The 22,504-nt window shown below is 43.4% G+C and overlaps 1 protein-coding gene and 1 long non-coding RNA gene across 3 annotated transcripts in view; one reads left to right on the forward strand and one right to left on the reverse strand.

The window, feature by feature from the left end:
- Positions 1-472: 472 nt before the first annotated feature.
- Mphosph6 (M-phase phosphoprotein 6) lies at positions 473-14,573 on the reverse strand. Its single transcript, XM_027410775.2, has 5 exons — positions 14,416-14,573; positions 10,834-10,946; positions 4,124-4,214; positions 2,110-2,204; positions 473-1,722 (listed from the first exon to the last, which is right to left on the reverse strand). The coding sequence occupies exons 1-5, from the start codon at positions 14,464-14,466 to the stop codon at positions 1,590-1,592; spliced, it is 483 nt and encodes a 160-aa protein (XP_027266576.1). The 5' UTR covers positions 14,467-14,573; the 3' UTR covers positions 473-1,589.
- Positions 14,574-14,625: 52 nt separating this feature from the next.
- Positions 14,626-22,504, forward strand: part of LOC118238324 — a 61,036-nt gene continuing 53,157 nt past the window's right edge. Inside the window, exons 1-3 of one of the 2 annotated variants that reach the window (XR_004769292.1) lie at positions 14,626-14,750; positions 14,962-15,053; positions 17,428-17,584. This is a non-coding gene — a long non-coding RNA (uncharacterized LOC118238324). Of the gene's footprint in view, positions 14,751-14,961; positions 15,054-17,427; positions 18,476-22,504 lie in introns of those variants that run through there. The other variant, XR_004769291.1, reaches the window with a different exon arrangement.

The raw sequence follows: 22,504 nt of genomic DNA on the forward strand, positions 1-22,504 counted from the left end.
GTGGCCCCACTTTTAATTCCAGCATTGGGGAGGAAGAGGCAGGCAGATCTTTGTGAGTTTGAAGCCAGCCTGGTTTCCAGAGCAAGTTCCAGACCAGCCAGGTCCACATAGTAGGCCTTGTCTCAAAACAAACAATTCAGGGATGAAAGTTGTGCCTGTGTTGAAGGTGTTGACTTTCTTGTTATGATCCAAACAACATAGCATAAGGATGATTTCTACATCTGTGCTGGATTCAGCACTGTTTTCAATCTGGGGATGGTGCACACACTGTACCACTGTCTATTAGGTGCTTATGCATTCTCAGATGTGGGTATCCCCCAGAACTAAAATAGAGCCTTCCCCCATACCCGAGGACCACCATATACAGGGGGAAAATTTGAATTTGAGAAGGCAGAGCTCAGTATCTGCTACAGATAACCCTGGAACACACAGCTGACACACAAACAATGCTTCTAAATATAACTCAACCCACTGCCATAAGAAATTCATCTTTATTTCAACTTAATAAACTGCAAATGTCTGTGGTACAAAAAGTATCTTCAAAGTGAACAGAATCCCAGCTGGTACAGGATCAGTTTCTAGGAGACTCACTATATCTCTTTGGTCATAGGCCTACCTGAGTATTCTTGACTGGATGGCAAAGTCAACACGTAACTCACAGAACTGAGGCCAAACAACAGATGGAGTCTACAGAGATCCAGAGAAAGGCAAGTCCTTTACTTATCACTGCTAACAAAATGTCAGAAGTCCTCAGCATTCACCTCCACACAGACAGATGTACACATAATTCCATGTGCTGATATACTTAACACAGGATGAGTCAGTATTAAATTCTACTGAGCTGTACCCTAAGAAATGGTAATTGTTCTTAACAGACACAATGAAACCTTTTGTGGTTTAATCTTACATCTCAGTATATTCTCAATTAATGGTCAGTCTTTATAAGTTATTATTTGCATAAGGTTGATTACTAAGTAAAATTAAAATTGTTTCAAAGTACAAAAAACAGTAAAGTATACGAAAACAGATGTTTATTTCAGAATGTTAGAAAAATATCCCAAGTGACTGCGTTAAATAAACAAAAACCACACTACCATAGATGAGAAAGACCCAGCAGCATGCAGACAGTTCAGGTTGGAGAGGCATATCTGGTCCTGGTGAGTCACTTCTGTAAAGTTCTCAAATATTTGAGTCCAAAGTGAATGTATGAATTGGCTTGACATGATTCAAAAAGTAGATTATAAATATAAAGGCAGTTGAAACAATGGCAATAATTAGTTTCTAACAGTCATTCCAGGACAATAACTAGAGAGCTGTTCATATGTGTCCTGACTGTGTGGACATACACACAAATCAAAGTCAGGTCAAAAATCTAGGGAGCGGCATGTGCCCACACATTTGAAGACCCTCAAGAATATCATTAAAAGGATGTATAACATCCATTACACATCTGTCTCAAGAACAGCATATTTTCAAAATTATGCATTTCTTTACAGGTAAACATTGGAGTATTAACCATACAGACACCACAAGGATGACTTCAAACTATGGTGTGCTCACAGGCAGCTGCTGTATCCTAGGCATCCATTTTAATCTTGGGGCTTTAAGAACATCTTCTTTGTTTTAATGGGTTTTATATTTCCATTTTCATCTTCTTCGTAATTGGCTCGGTCCCTCTTCTTGGCAAACTTTTTTCCAATTGTTCCCACCAAAGTCTCATATCTGTTAGGATGATACACAGCACAATTTAATTTCAAATAAAAAAGTAGGAATCAAGGCTTGCCAAAAGCATCAAGCCAAATACAACAAGAAAAACAAAATTTATGATGAAAAGAGATTGTGTGAGTTAAAAATCCACACAGCTGGCTATGGATGATTAAACTCTCTGCTGGTTTTGTTTCTGCTTCCCCCAAACAAACTGAGAGGCACGTTTATAGTCACCAGAGGCAGCAATGGAATGAAGCCCTCATGGCCAGTGTGCCCCAGCATGAAGCCACTGGGGCCATCAGGAGCAGGCAGTGTGCACATCTCCCCACCGTGCACTAGGTTTAAAGCTCCGCAGACCGTGCAGTCAGGACACTGCTACAACAGCTCCGAGAGCATAGTTACCTTCTCGCCATTTCTTCATCTGACACATCCACCTCCACTGTCTCCTCTTCTTCTGCCACTGCTTTGTTCTTAGAATTCATCTGAAGCATTAACTTCTGAAAAATACACCAGTGCTGGCCATCAGGGAGGCCTGGGGTTGGCTGGTGTCAAGGTCGTCTTCTGACAGTGAAACTTAGCCACGGAACCCCTTGCGAGGCTAGATAAAACTCACGAGGGGTTCTGTGCAAAGCTTCATGCCACAATTGCCAGCAGCACCAGCTGGGAGTCCTAAGAACAGCTGGCTCGGTGTCAGGTAAGCCGTTATTTACTTCACACACCCTACCTGTCACTCATAATAAAGGGGCACACAGCTAACAGTGAATGGGGAAAGAAAAAGTAAAACAACAGAAGATTCTGCAACACTTCAGGGTGGACAGTGTATCTCAATGTCCCCAAGTACTTCTTCATCTTTCTCTCACAACCCTACTGATAACTGTGATTTTCTGACAAACAATAGTTTCTGTGTAACAAAGGGGGGCTGAGAAAGCAGGCCTTCACAGACACACACACAGGACTGATGAAAACCTCTCTGAGAGAGAACAGAATCTATGTGGGAGTCCAGTGATTCTGGTCATTTTTATTTTACCATTTCTCATACCAAATTCTGAGGTGTTACACCTGAACTTTCCCACTGAGGAGGCACTTTTGGGGGCTTGCCCACCTAAACCCCATTCTTTGAACAGATTCATAAACCCCAAATGTTTCTTTCCTTTTGTCTCAGTCTCCTGTCCATTTAAAGCTTAAAGGAGGCTGGGGCAGAGAAAATGAGTACTAACCCAAACATGGTTATTTGATTATACTTTAGTTATAATGTACATTCTACACATATTTCCTAAACAAGAATACTGCCCTCCCCCAACCAACTCTCCATCTTTAAATAAACTTCAGGCTTAGGTGACTGTGTTTTTTCAGAGGCATTCAGAAAAGTGATTCTCATTTGGGGACATTTTACCCATTAGGGGACAGATGACAATGGCCAGAGACGCTTCGTCATCACCGCTGAGTTGAAGGAAGCATGTGCGCTACTACATTAGAGGGTGGAGGCCAAAGCTAAGTCACCCTTTAACACCCAGGACAGCCAGCATATGACCGAGCCCCAGTGTCACTGCCTCGCTTGAAGAACTGTGGCTGAAGTGGCACGAGTTAAAGCTTTACGGCACATGGGGCTGGAGAGATGGCTCAGGGGTTAGGAGCACTGACTGATCTTCCAGAGGTCCTGAGTTCAATTCCCAGCCACCACATGGTGGCTCACAGACATCTGTAATGAGATCTGGTGCCCTTTTCTGGCACGCACTGCATACATGATAAATAAATAAATAAATCTTAAAAAAAAAAAAAAAAGCTTTACGGCACACATCTGTGTGGACCAATCCACAGGAGGGCTCCCAACATGGACACAAGAGGTCTTGTAAATGTGACAAAGTAAAGGCCTGCTTTTCTGTGACGCCAAGTCAGGAGATTAAAGCAATAGCCCAGTCACAAGGTGAACATTTATTTTCCAAACAGACTTTCCAAGGGATTCACAAAAAAAAAAAAAAAAAAAAAAAAAAAAAAAAAAGCAATCTATTTAACAGCTTGGATTAAGACCCGTCCATTACTAAGTCAAATGATAGCATTTTAAAATAGCATTTTTCCATTAAGAAAAAGACATTTACACATGCTGGAAAATAACTTCTCATAACAGCATCGTATGAATAGTCGTGACACTCCTGTAAAAGACTGAGTTGAAACTAACACAGTGGCAGCATCAGCGACTGCACACCGCTATATTAAATTACCCACTCAATTCTTCCATAAAACCAGACTGCCACGCTGCAATTTCTTTAAATAGCTATGGCAATATTTCAAGACTTGTTATTTTTCATATAATGAGGAGAAATGGTACCTGGTGGGGAGAGACTGAAGCTCAATTATTGGCAGGGAAAAAATTCAATTGTAAAAAAATTTTAAAATTTGAAGCAATTATCTTTAATACCTCAACTTCAGGATTAAATCCTCTGAATGACATCCTTCCATAGAGAAGATCTTCACATAGTGAGAAGCTCTGCTCTTCTATGATGAAACTCCTGAGCAGGATAAGAAGCCCCTATTAACAGTGTATTTGCTTACAACCAAGTGCAGAAGCAGAGGTCAAGCCTGCATGGAAATCCATGCTCCTGGTCTCACAGGGAGCAAGAGCACAGTGAGATCTCTAAACAGGGTTAGAAGTAAAAGCTGATCCAGCCAGCAAGGGCACTAGGAGATGAGAGCCATGGGTTTAGGCACGACTTCCTCTAATCTCTGCAAGTAATTACAACACACATCAGGAATTCTCGATAAACTTGAACCTTCCAAAGCAGAAACAAAATACCTGACTTTTTTTTTTTTTTTTTGGTTTTTCAAGACAGGGTTTCTCTGTATTACTTTGGAGCCTGTCCTGAAATTCACTCGGTAGACCAGGCTGGTCCTGAACTTACAGAGATCTGCCTGCCTCTGCCTCCCGAGTGCTGAGATTAAAGGCGAGCGCCACCAATGCCCAGCCTAATACCTGACTCTTGTACAACCCCAAGTGCTCATTAAATATCCAGGAGAGAACAACAATCAAAACACAGGGCAGGGAGGAAACAGCAGGCCTGGGCAGCTCTCACAGAAGGTATGACTGGGTGGAGCTCCTGGCTATGAACACTAAAGACTGAAGACTGGTCTCAATGTCTTAATCTTCTGCAGAGAAGAGGCTTGAGATATCAGGAAAGCTGGACCAGCAGGACCAGAAATGATGCCACAAAACAAACTGCAGTTGCTGAGGCACTTGGCAGGTGAAAGCACAGACACAACCACTCCGGGGAACAGATGCCAGGATTTCTGTCTCTGAGAGTGACCCAAATCCAGCAAGCCAGAATAGGTCTGGCCTTGGACTCTTTCTTGGGGTCCTGCTCTGGTTCTCATCAAGAACTACCCCCATCAGCCAATGCTAACAAACACACACAGGTGTGTCCAGGGGCTGGAAACACCTAGGAAGGAAAGAACCTCTGTTCTCCTGGGCATCCTGGTACAGACATGATGTCAGAAAAAGAAAATATTTATACCACACAGGGGCAAAAACACAGGTCATCCCATTCCAGGTGACAGAGGGAGGAATCACACTCAGCATCACAATAGCCAATAAGACAAAACTGAACACAAATATTTCCATAATGAACTACTGAAAGCATTGGGCTGTGACAACTGTAAAGAAATGCCAAGTGAAGCAAGTTTTCCATTGGGAGCAGGGAGCAGAACAGAGGCTAGCCTTGCCGAATTGGAGAGGCAAACCCAAGTTCAGGACCACAGAGGTGGCTGGAATACATGGGTCAGGATGACAATGGAATCTGAGAAATGCAGGTCTCTATGAATCTCTAGCTGAATATTAAGTTGCACAGTCACAGGGTGAGTTCACAGCTAATGACCAGATGCTCAGCGGAGGCCAGTGCTCTAGTGCAACAGCCTTTTGTGGCCACTGTGATGATTACCTCAAAGTTGGCAGCTTAAGCTGCTGTAAACTTAGGCTCTCACAGCATAAATCCCGTGACTGACTCCAGATCATTCCGGAGACATGTGCAAAACCAAGGCTGGAGCAGAACTGTACCCACCCCCACCTCCCCAGTACAATTATCTCTGGCCTCTGTGGTCAACGGTTTCTTTCTCCTTGGTTCCTGTTACAAGGGTTACAGTTGGTCCTCCAAGGGTCCATGTGGTAGAGGCCTGGTCTCCAGTGAGGCCATGGCCATGTGAGTGATGGAACCTTTAAGATGTGGGGCCTAGTGGGAAATCACCAGGGACACTGCACTCAGGGAAGAAAAAAAAACAAAAAACAACAACCTGGTTTCTTGAGTTCACTCTCATGACAGCAGGCATCATAAAAGCCCGGGCCTGACCTGAGTCTCTGGCTTCCTGCCTCAAGTTGCCACCTCTGACTAACAGAGATCCTTCCACACAAGGCTCTTGATAGAGCTGAGGTGATACCAGTGCCATGCCCTTGATGCTCCAGAACTGTGAGATAGATGATCTCTCTCCTTCTTAGGCTGCACAGCCTCAAGCACTTCATTACAGTAATGAAAACCAGACTAGCATGCCAGAAAAAATTCCTATCTAGAATGTACCCGGGGTATTTATTATCTGGGGCAGGTGCATTTTCTAGCCTACAGTATTTGGGAAATAAATTGTGTTCAGCTATATACATACAACAAACACTGCAACCTGCAAGGAACAGGGGGCTACCTGAGGTCTGTCCAGTCAGAGAAGAGATCAAGAGAGTCCCTATTATACCCAGCAGGAAGGCCCAAACCCTGAGTGTGGCTAATTTACCTAGAGCAAAGATGAAAAAAACCACTGTAACCAACAGTAAGCTTCCTGGCATGTCAGTCAGTTGTCTAGTGGAACAAAATCCAACACTTCATTAATGAAAACAATTCAGAGAATCAGCAATAGTCACCCTCACACACAAATCACTAGACATGCAACGGAGCAGGAAAAATAGAGATAGTGGAGTTAGGGAAAAAGTAGTTTAATAATTATAAATGTCCAGCCACACTGAACCTATTAGAAGACAAAGTGGAAAATACCCTTGAATTAATTGGAACAGGAGACTGCTTCCTGAACATTAGACCAGTAGCACAGACACTGAGATCAACAATTGATAAATGGGACCTCCTGAAACTGAGAAGCTTCTGTAAAGCAAAGGAGACAGTCAGCAAGACAAAATGGCAGCCCACAGACTGCTGATCAGAGGGCTGATCTCTAAAATATACAAAGAACTCAAGAAGCTAGTCTCCAAAACACGAAGCAATCCAGTTAAAAAGTGGGGTACAGAACTAAATAGATAGTTCTCAATAGAGGAATCAAAAATAGCTGAAGACACATAAGAAAATGTTCAACATCCTTAGCCATCAGGGAAATGCAAATCAAAACAACTCTGAGATACCATCTTACTCCTATCAGAATGGCTAAAATCAAAAACACCAATGACAGTTTATGCTGGAGAAGATGTGGAGAAAGGGGAACACTCCTTCACTGCTGGTGGGAGTACCAACTTGTACAGCCACTTTGGAAATCAGTATGGTGACTTCTCAAGAAAATGGGAATCAGTCCACCACAAGATCCAGCAATTCTACTCTTAGGCATATACCCAAAAGAAGCACATTCATACAACAAGGACATCTGTTCAACGATGTTCATAGCAGCACTATTTGTAATAGCCAGAAACTGGAAGCAACCTAGATGCCCCTCAACTGAAGAATGGATAGAGAAAATGTGGTACATTTACACAATGGAGTACTACTCAGCAGAAAAAAACAATGGAATCTTGAAATTTGCAGGAAAATGGATGGAACTAGAAGAAACCATTCTGAGTGAGGTAACCCAATCACAAAAAGAGAAACATGGTATGTAATCACTCATATGTGGATTTCAGACATAGAGTAAAGATTACCAGCCTACAATCCACACTGCCAGAGAAGCTAGTAAACAAGGAGGACCCTAAGAGAGATATACATGGTCCCCTGGAGAAGGGGAAAGGGTCAAGATCTTCTGAGCAGATTGGGAGCTCGGGAAGAGGGGGGAGGGAACTAGGAGAATGAGAAGGGGAGAGGAGGGGTGAGGAAGACATGAGCGGGAAGAAAGGTCGAAGGAAGAATTGAAGAAACAAGAATGGAGATACCATAATAGAGGGAGACATTTTAGGGTTATAGAGAAATCAGGCACTAGGGAAATGTCTGGAGATCTACAAAGATGACACCAGCTAACCATCTAAGCAACAGAGGAGAGGCTACCTTAAATGCCCTCCCCTGATAATGAGATTGATGACTGACTTATATGCCACCCGATAGCCCTCATCCAGCAGCTGGTGGAAGTAGAAGCACACACCCACAACTAATCACTGAACTGAACTGGAATCCAATAGCAGAGGATGAGTGATGAGCAAAGGGGTCAAGACCAGGCTGGTGAACCCCACAGAAATAGCTGACCTGAACATCGGGGAGCTCTTGGTTCCCAGACTGATAGCTGGAATACCAGCATGGAACTGATCCAGACCCCAGGAACATGGGTTTCTGTGAGGAAATCTCGGAAATCTACGGGACCTCCTGTGGTAGTTCAGTACTTATCCCTAGCATAGGTGTGGATTTTGGGAGCCCATTCTACATAGAGGGATACTCCCTGAGCCAAGACACACGGGGGGTGGGGTGGGGGTGGGCCACGAGAGACTCTGATGACACCCTATGGAAGGCCTCACCCTCCAGGGGGAGCAGAAAGGATATGTGATAGATAGGGTTTTAGTTGGGGGGTGGGTTGTAGGGGAGGGAGAGGAACTGGGATTGACATGTAAAACAATCTTGGTTCTAATTCAAATTAAAAAAGAAAAAAAATAATTATAAATGTATTATAAATATACATTTATGAAACATGATTCAGAATTTCAATGAAAATATGAATGCAAAAGAAACAATCATGAAACTGAATTTTAAGTGAAAACTGCAGGAAAGTAGCAGATATGAATTCTACAATCAAGAAAAAAAAAAAAAAAAACAGTCTGAGGAAGGAAAATGCCATGGGCAAGATGGGGACACCATGACCTGGAGGCTGAAGCAGGAAGGCTGAGTTTAGAGACTAGCATGGGCTGCAGAGTAAGACCTTGCTTCAAAGACAGAGTACAGTCCTGTATCTACTAAAGAACAAAGATCTGACTTCCTTAATGAAAAATCTTCTGGATAAGAATACTTCAGACCCCAGACCGCTTCACTGCTGAAAATATGGTCAGCACTCCAGAAGAAACAATGGAGTATTATCAACTTTATACAAACTGGGAAAACAAGGAGGTATGAATACTTAGCAACTGACCGATGGCCCAAGTCAAAGACACTTAAACAATATACTTTAACAATTTTTATGAATATAGCCACAAATTATTAATAAAAAATCATGGAACTGGCACATGTCTACAATCTCAGCACTCAGTAGGCCCAGGCCGGAAGACTGGGAGTTCAAGACCTCTTTCTCTCCTGACACACACAAAAAAATAGATGGCTTTCATGTTCAGAAATTAAAGTAATTCCTGACATTTTAACAGAAAACAGTAATCATCTTTTTAAAATTAAACAGCAAAAATATAACTTGCCCTTAGTTAACTAGGGAAAAGAAACTAACCCTGCTGATGAGACGCATCTGCCAAAACACATAGCAGGCTGTACCTGGAATGGACAAGCCAGTGCTTTTCTGAGACATCTGCTCTCAGCACTTCTATTCAACCCATCAAATAACACAAGGAAAGGAAATGGAGGCTGAGGTTCTGGGATCCCCTGGGCTGCCTGTGCCCTCCAGCACAGAATTAGCTCCTATACCATGCACTTACCTCACAGCTTCCCTCCATGTCACAGGAATAAGATGGCGAAGTTATTTATGCCTTATTTACCCAGGAAAGGAAACCCAAAAGTTATTTTCTGAGACCAGTATGTTGTATTAGAAAAAAACAAAAAAACAAAAAAACATATCCCAAATGAGGCAGAACTGTCTTACCCTTTGGTAAATAACTAGAAGACTGTGCAAACTCAACCAACACATAAAATGACTGTTCCTCATCAATACTAGTCCCCTCTGCATACTCCTGGTCACACTGTCCCTAGGCTCATCATCTGTGCTAATCCCCCTGCACACTCCTGTTTACACTGTTCCTTGGCTCCTGTCTGTGCAGTCCCCTGAATACTTTTCTTCACACTATCCTTGGCCTTGTCATCTGTGTTAGCCCCCTGCACACTCCTATGTATACTACCTCCAGGTTTCATATGCTACTCCCTCCCCCTAAGCCCACTCCTATGCATATTATCTTTTGGAAACTTTTCATCTTGATTAATAGTTAGAGCCTGTAAGAAGCACACAGATTAAAAAAGTCACTTTTCTTGGGAATCTGGACTTTCTCTTCCCAGAAGAATATGTCACCATCCCAAAGGACTAGATAAAGTAAAAAAAATAAAATAAAAAGAACAACAACACAGCTAACTAAACTGCAAATTAACAAGGGGAAAAGGGAAAGACAAATATGTATCTAAAAACAGTAGGTAAAATGTTCAGTCATTTTAACAAAAGTGTAAGTAAATAATATACCATACTGAGGTAAGAAAATGAACAAGCTAAAATGCAACACAACTTGCAGGATTTAGACAAAAAGATGAGGTGAATCTACCACTGTCCAACTCAAGACTCTTTCATGTATTAGACAGGTTTGGAAGCAGAACAAAAACTACCTTAGGTATTACCCAGCTTCTGTCCCTCCAGGCAGTTGGCTCTGGGAAAAACAACTCTCTTAAGCTCCAATTCCTCAACAGCAAAGGACACAATGATGCTGGGTATGCTTGGGTTTCTGTATTTATTAACTAAGGGAAATGAAATGCTTAGTTTAGGATAGACTACCAATATAGCAATGTTTGTGACATGAACGGTATTCAGTGTAGTACTGATACAAACAAACACACATCCCTTGGCCTACCGAAGGACAGTTACAGAAACAAAGCTGGTGAGGCCTGACGGTATAATAACCCATCTTTGGGCCTTTGTTTGAGTCCATGTGGAACACACACAGATTAATAGTTTTTAGAAGAAAAGGAAGCACTGCACTAGAAGGATGAGTCAGCTTTACCGGGCTTCCCAAACCACGGTTACAAACCCCAGTAAACCTACTCTTTCTCCTTGAACTCTGGCAAATCCAGGTACCAGTGCTCATCGCTGATCATCTTCTTTTCCTCCTCTTCTAGCTGTTTCTTGGTTTCCGAGTCCAGGCCTCTTTGCATGAACTGCCAAACAAAACCGAACTGTGTCAGTGTCCTAGCTCATCTGTACCATGGGTACACAGGCCACCTAGCAGACTAGTTCAGTAACAGTCCTCTGAATATCAATGAACCTGGACTTGTTTTAGCTTTCCAGATTCCCTTGTGGTTCAAGGTTGCCCCTACATTCCTGGTGTAATCCTAACTGCCCTATATCTTCCATTTTTCCTCACCAGAAACTTTAAGGTACACAGTCACACATATCTACCTTGGATAGAGAGAACAGAACACAATATGGCTGTGAATAAAGCACATCTAGGTTTAGGAAGAAGTTCAATTTTGACTTCACAGTCTTAGGACAGACTTTAGATCTTGCTATTTCATTCCCCTCACTCAAAACTGAGGGTCCAGAGCAGACTCTGGGAAACCACAGCCCTCAGGGTGGCTCTCTATGGTCTACAGTTTACCGTAGCAGTCATGCTGATTCAGTTCTGGGCAGTAATGGCAGAGCTCAGTAGTACATGGGTCCTCACTGGCCTACAAGTCTAGAACATTTACTATCTTGTCCCTTACAAAGCACAAAGTCCTGTCCTAAGGTTCAGAAAGGAACCCAAAATGCACCATCTTTACCCAAACCGTCACCCTGGCAAACCTTCTACCCACATCCTTCTGTCCCACCAGAAATGACTCCATCTTAAATAGATGGCCCAGCCAGATGAATTCAAGAATACTGACGGTCCTGGGGTAACAGCACTTGTTTCCAAGGCTGACAACCTCAGTTTGATCCTCAGAACCCACTTGGAAAGAGAAACAACACTGGTAAGTTGTCTACGTGTCTACATGTGCTATGACACACATACAAGAATATGAATGAATATATATATGACTGGAGAGATGGTTTAGTGGTTAAGAGTACTGGTTGCTTTTCCAGGGGAGACAGGCTGGACTCCTAGCACCTACATTGGGGCTCACATCCCTCTGTAACTCTAGTTCAAGGGGACCTGACAACCTATTCTGGCCTCCTTGGGTACCAGGCACTCAGGTGGTACAGACATACATGTAGGCAAAATGCTCATACACATAAAATAATTTTAAAATTTTAATTAAAAAGTACTGAAGACAAGTGAGTCAGGAATAAATGTCCAATGCTCTCATGCTTGCCTTATTAGTTCTACCTGAATGGCCCTAAGCACCTCTGTTCCACGCCTTCTCCTAGTACACTGCTGTAGTTGTGCATAATACCTCCTGTCCCACCAGCAAGGTTGTTGTCAATACAGCTGCTAAGACAAACAAAACATGGGTAATGCTCTCCCACACACTTGTCATGTCCAGTTGGATCTTGTTCACTTGGGTGAGGGGAAATAATTGCTTTAATTATTTTCGAGCTCAGAGGCAGATCTTTAGTGTCCACCCTGTATGCTTAGCACAGGCTCATTTGGTTTACTCCAAGAGCTAAGACTACTCAGTGCTTCCTAGATCCGCTCTAATTCTCTGCAATCAGCATGATTACAAACTGCTTAAACTGGTAAAGACTCAAACTTTGCTCACACACAGAAAGAAGTACTTGCCAAACTAAATTAGGGGCAACTTGCCCTCCCTCCATCCTCATTCTGTTCACTCCCAGCTGCAGTACAACTCAACTGCATTCAAAGCTTCCAGGGAAAGTTTACTCCCTGACCCTCAACACAGGACTCATTCATTCCTTATTTCCTTTTCTTGGAAACGCCACTGCTCTCACTGACAGCCCACGCCTTAAAAAGGTTTAGATTAATGAACCACCTTTAAGATGGTGGGAATCTAATACCACACACCAGAAACAGTACTTTAGATTCTGACCTTTTCCTGTGCTAGCCATATGTAACAGGGGACTCCACTGTGGTGGGGGCAATGGGGCACCACTCCCAGAAAGCCACATCATCCTAGGGGTAAATGACAGAAACTCTACAGTGTACTGTGTGGCTAACCTACACCGTTTCATAGGCAGGGCAGCTGCCCGTGTTAAATAATCTTTATAATACTGTTGAGTGAGACGTTTAAGTCAAGTGCCACCTGTGCGTTCAGTGACAGGTGGTAGAGACTACAGCAAAGACTCTGGGGCCAGATGATCAGTCTTTTTAGCTGTTACTTCCTGTTTCAGATACCTCAGGTGTCAATGGAGATAATGACTGTGGCTACTTCAAATGTTCCCATGTGGATTAAGTGGTTTATTATATATGAAACAAGAACAATGTCTGGATATAGGAAGGATAATAAATATGTTCTATTACTATTATGTAAGTCCTAAGATTTAGCTTCCCCCCCATCTTAATTAATGTGACTTTAACCTCACTCTCCTTTTCAGACTGTAGTTAAGTTCATTCAGGTTTCTGTTGTTGTCGTCTTTTTGACACTTTGAGACAGGGTCTCTAGTCTGGTCCAAGCTGGCCACAGACTTGCTAAGCAGCTGACAGTATTGGGGTTACAAATGGGTACCACCAAGCCACTACTGCTGGTTCAAATTGGTTCAATTTCAAATTTAAAAATCATGTGGCTGGATAGTTGGCTCAGTGGCTAAGACTTCTGGCTCTTGCAGAGAGGTCTCAGTAACCACACCTAGCAGCTTACAACTCCAGTTTCAGGGGTTCCAACACTTTCTTCTGGCTTTCATAGACACCTGAACACACATGGTGTATATTATAGGCATACATAAAGAAAAATAAGCATAAACCTTTTAAAATTTTGATTTTGTTTAAAAGCTGATGGACAATTCGTTCCACCCCACTTAAAATTTTCTTCATTCCAACCACAATGACAACCTTCATCCAGAGCACAGGACCTTTTAGCTGGTCTTTCTGCCTGTAAGTTTATGTGTTGTGGGGTTGGGCTTCTCTCTCATTAATTATTATCCACAGTACAGTTCTCGTAGCTTTGATAGGTAACAACTCATGAGACTGTTCCCGGGCTCAACACTTTCCTTACTGCTCATGAGATAACGGGGAACAAAACTTCAGTCTGGATCACAAAGTTCCTAGTGACCACTAATTTTTACAGACTAGTTTTATGCCCCTTGCCTTTCAGACGTCCCAGCTGCCTTTTGTTCTTGCAAACGTCTGTAATTTTCTTTTCTCCCTCTCAGACTTATGAACTCACTTACCCTGGTTCAGGACACTACCTGAGATCCTTTCACGTGGTTTCTTTTTAAGGACCATTTCTCGCGAGACGCCTAAGTTCCCAGGCGGCCCTAACACTTCGGCAGTCGCTGCAGGTTCTTACGTTCGTGCAAGCTCAGTCCCCACAACGGGCTTCGGGCTTGAGGCGAGTCTGCCTCATCATAATCTCACCCCAGGTGCCCAATGGCCGGTAGGCTGAACGAATGAATGGATGGATACGCGGGCCGCGGCCATCCGGGGCCAATCTGGGGTGCAGTCTGCCCGTTTCGCCTCGGCCCGAGTCACTTCGGGACATCTCGGGGCTCAGCTGCCCCATCCGACACCCCAGCAACCCCCAACCCCCGCACCTTCATGCGCAGCAGGTTCTTGGATAACTTAGTCTTGCGTTCAGACGCCATGTTGGGTACTTTTCCAGCGGCTCCGGAGCCACGGCGCTTGCGCACTGTCAAGCGCTGAGCGTGACGTGGCACTAAACGTGCCCCTCCTCTCGCCACGTCGCCGTCTCTCGCCGCAGCTCTTAGCCCCGCCTCAGCCTTTGCCCCACCCCCTATTGGCCACACCCTGCCGCGTTGCCCCACCCCAGCACCCGGTCTTGCCCCGCCCACGTTCCGAGTGCTCAATGGTTGCTTTAGCTTTTCTCGCTCGGCTCCTATGGGAGCGCGTCTCTCCCCAAGACGCTGTGGTAAGAACTCGGGCTGCCGCGGGAGGCGGGCGGGGGTTTACCTCAGGAAGGCAGATTAACCGGAGGCCGCTGGAGCTGTGGGCGGGGCCTCCGGGCCGCCGCGACTCCAGGGGACCCCTGAGCGCCCCGTCTGTAGGGCCCTTGCTGATAAGCCGCTGAGGTTGCTGCCAGAGTTTAAAAGTTTTAAAAACATTACTGGTTTGCTCCCTAGGTAGCTCGTTCTCTAGAACTCCCTGCAGGAGGTGGCCACAAACCCAGTGTTGGGAGTGACGATGCCCCGTTGCACCGCTGCACACAAAACTGGTAAATATACATACACCTGTTTGCTGTGCATCTTTGAGCCTGGAGAATTTCCCTTTTAAACAGGAAGAAAAACAGGAGCTAGCAGGAGCTGCACGCGAGGAAAGGCGACAAAGAACTTGTGAAGGGGCCAGGGATGGTTTAGTGGGTGAAGACATTTGCTGCCAAGCCTGAGGACTTGAGTTTGATCCCTGGGATCCACGTGATGGAAGGACGGAAGTTGTCCTTTGACTTCACACATGCTCACACCTCACAACAAATGCAATTAAATTATTAAGAATAAAAAACCCTTGAGGCCTATATTAAGGCAAACAGTTGTAAATGCAGTAGTAGCTTTAGTACTTTTCCGTTTAGTGCTCACTGCACCCCCTGAAGACTTTTCCCCAGGCCATTCTCAGGTTCCACACTTCAGGAAGACACTGAGTAACATTTAGCAATTTGCATGCAGTGGACGTCATTTTTTGAACTGGGTGCTGTACCTTGTGAGAACACTGAAGAACACATCATTGTCGTGTATTAAGCAACCTGCTGGAGAGGTGGTAAAACTGAGATTCATAAAGCATTCCGGATATTAAAAGCCCTGAAGGTTTTCCCAGTGGAGTAAATAAAGACATAATGTGTTAAGTGGTTACAGAAACACATTTACTCATAACTGGGAGTGAGACATTGCAGAGTACCAAGTGGTTAAAAACACATTACCACCTTTTCTTGGAGCTGGCATTGTGTGCATTAAAAAGTAGTAAGTACTCCAGAAGAAAGAAAACTATTGTGGTGAGTGACTTTTAGGGTCACTTTAAATTTAGTCCAGGATGGTCCTCTTCAGATGAAAGTGGGAAGGAAGTCTTGAAAGTCAAGGAAATACTGATGTATTAAGACTTGGAGGTAAAGTGTACAAAGAAGAGAACATAACAGTTCCTCAGATGAGAAGAATAGAGCATAGCAGTTCCCCAAAGGAGAAAAATAGAGCCTAGCAGTTCATCAAATGAGAACCAAGTTCTCGTCCCCCAGTTTACTACCGGTTACCTTGTTACTGGCCTAACCACATGTGGCCAACTTATGCCTCCATTCATATTTTGAAGTCCCAACCCCCATTATATCAGAATGTGTGACTGTGTTTGGAGATAAAGAGGCAACTAAGTAAAACCAAGACCTTTAGGGTGAATCCAAATCCAGTATGCCTGGTATGTTGTTGTTGTTGTTTTCTTTTTTTCTGTGTTGGAGATGAAAACTAAAGCCACACACCAGGCAAGTGCCCTACCACTTAGCTATGTCTCCAGCCATGTGTTATATGATGGAAACTTCTGAGCACACCAGAGATGTGTATGCTAAAAAAAAATGGCCATCCGTATGCCAAGGAAATAAGCCTCAGGAGAAGCCAAAGCTTCTACCACTTTGGTCATAACTGTAAGAAATAAATGTACCCCCACAACCCAGTTGGTAGTACTTTGTTATGGTGGCCATAGAAAAGTGATAAATGGCATAACTGTAGATTACAGTTGTGGCAAGAACTTGGTGAGCAGAGATGTCATAGCAAGGGTACCTGAGCCCCTCTGGCCCGGAAAAGGCAAAATATGCCCCAAATGATGTAACATTTAAACAGATGAGAAGAGTGGAGTTAGTCCAAGGAAGGGCCTCCCAGTCATTCCCATGGCTGTGCTAACATTGCTGCCTGTCATCCACTCATCTTGCAAAACTGAAAACTTTGTACCAAGTGAAAAACAAGCCCTTGCACCCACTATCTTCCTTTCTAACTCTGTGTGGCATCTCAAAAGAAGTGCTGTGAGAACAGAGGTGAAGAAGTGACTTAGTCTCATCTACCTCCAGAAAACTGGAGGGTATCTAAATTAACTCTTGAAGGATGAGTGGTTTTGGGTTAAGAATAGGAAAACATCTACATTGGTAGATATAATAGCGTGTGAACAACCAGCAAAGGCAGTTAAAAGCTCCATATTTTGATTTTTTTTCTTGAAACACTGATGTTATGTCAGTTATTCAGCACTTGTTTGAGGGATAAAACCCAAAGTTATCAACCAGTCAACTCAAAAATATTCTGTAATTTTGACAGTGCAGATACTTAAAATGAATACCCAAAGGCCCTACCTCTCAAAATGTAATACATGAGAAGTGGTTTAAGACTAATAGTGTAATTGTGGCTTTGAGTTACTCCCCACAGGGGGAGATAACTCCTTAATCTTTTGATGGTACTAAATTATAGAGCACAAGATAGATGTTCTACTCAATAACCTGTTGTGATTATATACAACTAAGAAAACATTGTTTTGTTATCAGAATTATCTTGAGTCTTCACACAGTTCTGAGTTCTATCAAGAAAAGGACCCCTCTCCCCATTCATCCTTCCTCCCCTTTGTTTTTGCAGCATTGATTTCAGAACTGTCTGGAGCAATATACACCTTCCCAGTGCAGGAGCTAGAGTGGATGAGTCTGGGGCCAGAAGAGGAAGATTTTCTGCAGTGACTCAAGGCAGAGCTGGCATATTAAGTACTGCTTAATATTGCTGTTCATTTGTTTGCAAGGTATTGAAGTGACTTGTACAAAGCAGATTTATTAGGATATTCATAGAATTGATAGGGTAAAAATGGCATAAGCTGGGGCCACCAAGGGATCTAGGAAACAGAAATGAATGTAAACTGCCACTGTAAGAATGGATGAACACCAGTGGATTTCTCTGCTCTTAGGACACACTGCTCACGATTTCAAAGTCAAGGAGAGTTTCCTTTTGTCTTGATTTAGGGTAGGACCTGATTTATAGTCCCAGCGAGACCACATCGTGGGGAGAGTAATGCTTCAAAGAAAAATCTTGCTCTTCCCCCAGGAAGAGTCATTACATATATTAGTCCAAATGGTAGTGGCAAGGACAGGCACCCACTTAAGGCAGGAAAGGGAGAGTGCTGTTGAGAGTCCCAGAAGACAAAGGATTTAATTGTTGATTGGGAAACGCGTATATTCAACATCAAACCTGTCTTTTCTCAAAGAATGTGTTCCCTCTTCCTGTTTCCCTGATTCATTCATTAAACAAGTATTGGCTGGCTGGCTGCCTGTCCTGTTACATGCAAATTTCGAATCCAGGACAACCAGCCTCAAAACCTAAGTAGTGCAATGCATCCCTTTGCTCTCATATTAGGTTACTTATTAAGTTCTGTCAATTACTTGTGCATAGACATGGACTTACACGTTATATGGATAAGTAATTTCTAAACATGCTTTGACCATGGAACTTGAATGACCATAATATTCAAAGGAAATTAAAGCATGTTAAAAAGAAAAAGATGGGTTTCCTGTATAAGTCTTGTGATAACTCTTCTTGTTGACACACCTGGGAAGAGGAGAATCTCAGTTGAGGAATTACCATCAGATGGGCCTGTGACAGTGCCTATGGGGCCTTTTCTTGATTGTTAATTGTTGGATGTGGGTAGTGCCACCCCTGGGCTGGTGGTCCTGGGTTGTATAAGGAAGCTAGCTGAGCAGAAGCAGGAAGCAAGCCAGTAAGCAACATTCTTTCATGGGCTCTGCTTTGGTTCTTGCCTTGGCTTCTCCCAGTGATGACAGACTTTAAACTTGTAAGTGAAACAAATACTTTCATCCTCAGATTGCTTTTGATCAGAATGTTTCCTTCCTTCCTCCTTTCTTTCTTCCTTCCTTCCTCCTTCCCTCCCACCCTCCCTTCCTCCCTCCCTCCCTCCCTCCCTCTCTCCTTCCTTTCCTCCTTCCTTCCTTTTTTTTTTCAAACCACAGAACAGAAACCAAACTAGGACGATTCTTTTGTGTGTGCATTGTGTGTGTGTGTGTGTGTGTGTGTGTGTGTGTGTGTGTGTGTGTGTCTGTGTGTGTCTGTGTCTGTGTTTGTGTGTGTGCCTGTGTGCCTGTGTGCCTGTGTGTCTGTGTGCTTACTTGGAGACTGGTGGATGACATCTGGTGTTCCATCAATTTCATCTTACTCCTTTGAAACAGGGTATATGACCAAACCTGGAGTTAAGCAAGTGACTAGAAAGCCCCAGAGATCTTCCTGTCTCTGCTTCCTCATGGCACTGGTGTCATAAAACACCTGACTTTTTGTTATTGCTGATTTGAACTCAGCTTCACGTGCTTGCACAGCAAAGATTCACCACTGAGCCATGTTCCCCTCCCTTGTGCCTGAGCTCAGGACCTCATTGTAGGGCAGGCGCTTAATTGATTTGTCTAGCCCTTACTTGGGTGATAATAAGGAACAGTTAGGATTTGGAAACTACTAAGATAGATGGAACTTATAATATAGTCATATAAAATATACTTATATGTATATTTAGTGTATATGCATAACTATATTGTATTAGTTATTTTTCTGTTGGTGTGATAAAACATCATGACTACTATGACTTATAGGAGGGAAGGTTTATTTGAGCTTACTGTTGCAGAGTCCATCATCATCACAATGGGGAGGCATGGAGAGCAGGACCATAAGCTCTCAAAGCTTCCCCCACCCCAGTTCATAGTCTTCCTTTAACAAGGCCATTCCCCCTAAACCACAAACTGCTGACAATTGAGTTGTTGAAACACATGAACCTATGGGGGATATTGTTATCCAAAACATTACACTGATTCACCAGATTGGGTTAATTTGGGGAGAGAGAGCTAGTTTTGTTCACTTTCAATTTAGCCTTTTTACTATGTTCTCTGTCATTGTTTTGCCTGTTCTTGAAGTGCTGCCTACATGATTCTATTTTATGACTGGCTTCATTTTTTGTTCTGCCATCTTTTTACTTTAACAAATACTTTTTGGTGTCTAATACATTTCTGGCTCTTTGGTAGGTGCTAGGCAAAAAAATCCCTCCCCCAAGGATGTGCCAGATGAGGCTGTGGATTTAAATTCGTTAACAAAGAGCTGTTCTGGGAAACTTGATTTGGATTCGAGGAGCTCTGAGAGACTTGTTTGGAGAAACAACACCTTAAGGAGATCTTAAGAGGACTTATGGAGGTTGCCCGAGGAGAGGTAAAGGCAGGACAGAGTCCTTCAGTCTGATAGAAAGGGCCTGGATGATGCTGTTGTGTGAGAAACAAGTCTGGAAACCCACAGAAACAGCTGACCTGAGCAAGTGGGAGCTCATGGACCCCAGCCAGACAGCTGGGGAACCAGCATAGGACTGAACCAGGCCTCTTGAACGTGAGTGACAGGAGGCCTGGGCAGTCTATGGGGCTTCTTGTGGTGAAACCAGTATTTGTCCCTAGTGCACGAATGGACTTTGGGAGCCCATTCCCCCATGGAGGGATACCCTCTCATCCTAAATACATGGGGGAGGGCCTAGGCCCTGCCCCAAATGATGTGACAGACTTTGATGATCCCCCATGCAAGGCCTCACCCTCCCTGGGGAGTAGATGGGGGATGGAATAGCGAGAGGGGGGTTGTCCAGTGGGGGGCATGGGAGGATGGGAGGGAGAGGGAACTGGGATTGATATATAAAACAAGATTGTTTCTAATTTAAAGTATATATACATATACATACATACATACATACATACATACATACATACAGTCTGGAGAGCAAGGTAGGACCAGAGCCTAAAGGCCATGTATTAGGTTGGTAGGATTTTTTACCTCAAAGTCACTGTGAAGTGTTGAACTATTATAAGCAAGAGAATGAGTCCATTTTGAAGTGACACAAAACTGTGTCATGTTCAAGGTCATGCTGGCTGAGAGTAGAGTGGAGACACAGAGGAAGAGCAAGCAAGACTGAAAGCAGGGGTGTGCTTAGATTCTCAGGCCATCTTCAAGATTCTTTTACATTAGTCTTCCTCGTTGCCTTTAGACTGGGTTCTCTGTGAGACAAAACTCAAACACAGGTTAGGATTTGACAGTCAAGGCTTTCTAAACTTGATTTTTAACCTCAGCTTCCATCTTCTTAGCCCTGTCTTATAGTTCTGAATTTTGTCTCCTGTAGTCAAAGTGGCCCACCTGCTAGCCCTCCAGATGCTCCAGATTTACCTTGCATGGAGATGGGTACTCAGGCTGCCTTCTCCTGCTGAAAGAATGCCTGGAGCGCTCTTTCCCATTCTTCACCTTTCAGACCCTTCCCACCTCTCAGTGCCGTGTCATATTTCATCTTTCTCTTGCACCAAGGGGAAATGATCAAGCTTCTTTACAGTTTCAGTGTCTAATTGCACAGTGCTTTTTATTTTTGTCTGCTCTGATAGCAAGTGCAGGAAGGCGTTTCCTAAGTTTCATACTTAGTTGTGTCTTTCAGAGCTTGCAGCACTGTCCTTAATCTACTTAATAAATACCAAATGAATAAGTACAAAAATGCTCTTTAAAATGGGCGAGGCAGCATCTTTTAGAATTATATGCATCCTCCACTAACTTCCAAACTGAATACCCAGCAAATTCTGTCCAACTGAGTTTACAGGTTTCTCTTTAATTTTACAAAAATAGAAAAGGAAAGATCAAGGGTGAAATGAAGCCAGCTTTCTCCCTCTACTAATTCTCTCAGAATACTCGGTTCAGTTAAAATGGTGTCTTTGGAGTTGCTGAGGGAGTTTCTAAAGAAGCCAGTTGCTTTAAGGATTATAGAGAAATATTTTTTCTTCAAAAGAAAAAAATCACCAATTTATGGAATTGAAGTCACAGGGTTAAACCTGCAAGACATATTTGTGGGAGATAGAGAAGGTTGTCTCAGAAAGAAAAAGAATGAGGACATGAACTGTTGGGGAACATGTTTTTATGTTGTGTGGTTATATGTGAATTTTTGTGTGTGGGGGTCATGGGTGCATGTGCTTTTGGTGTGTGTGTGTGTGTGTGTGTGTAGAGCCAGAAGTCAGTCTTGGGCATTGTTTCTCAGCTGTTGTCTACCGTGTTATTTTGAGACAGGCTCTCTCACTAGGACTTAGGGCTTAGGGCTTACAGTTACCCTAGGCTGGCTGGAGAAAGAGACCCAGGGATCCTGCCTCCCTAGCACTGGGATTACAAGTATGTGCCTACACAGCCACACTTTTAGGTGGGTGCTGAAGATCAGGCTCAGATCCTTGTATTTGCACAGCAAGTGCTTATCTGCTTGGCTTTATCTCCAGTCCTGGGAACACATTTTGATTATAGAACTCAAGCCACAGCTGAGATGGATGTTTGTGTTCCCCAAGAGGGTAATTTGGGTGTTTCCTATCAAAGAACAAAAGAAAGGTCTCAAATTGGAGTTCCAGAGAGACCAAACACTTTACCTTCAATTTTTTTATGGTGGGGGAGGGGAGGGAAGAGGGAGATAATTAAAGAAATCAAGCTGGTGATCAAAAAGGAGGCTTTTGTGAAGAAACCCTGCCAAGTGCAGTGGCCTTTGGCTCACCGAGTCATCTTGCCATTCAAATAATATGGATTCCCCCTACTGTAAAAACACAGTTCATATTTTTCATACAAGTATATTACGTTTGTAGTGGTCTTATTATGTCAGTTTATATATAGTTTATATATAGTAAAT

This window comes from Cricetulus griseus, chromosome 3 (assembly GCF_003668045.3).
Source record: "Cricetulus griseus strain 17A/GY chromosome 3, alternate assembly CriGri-PICRH-1.0, whole genome shotgun sequence".
NCBI lineage: Eukaryota > Metazoa > Chordata > Mammalia > Rodentia > Cricetidae > Cricetulus > Cricetulus griseus.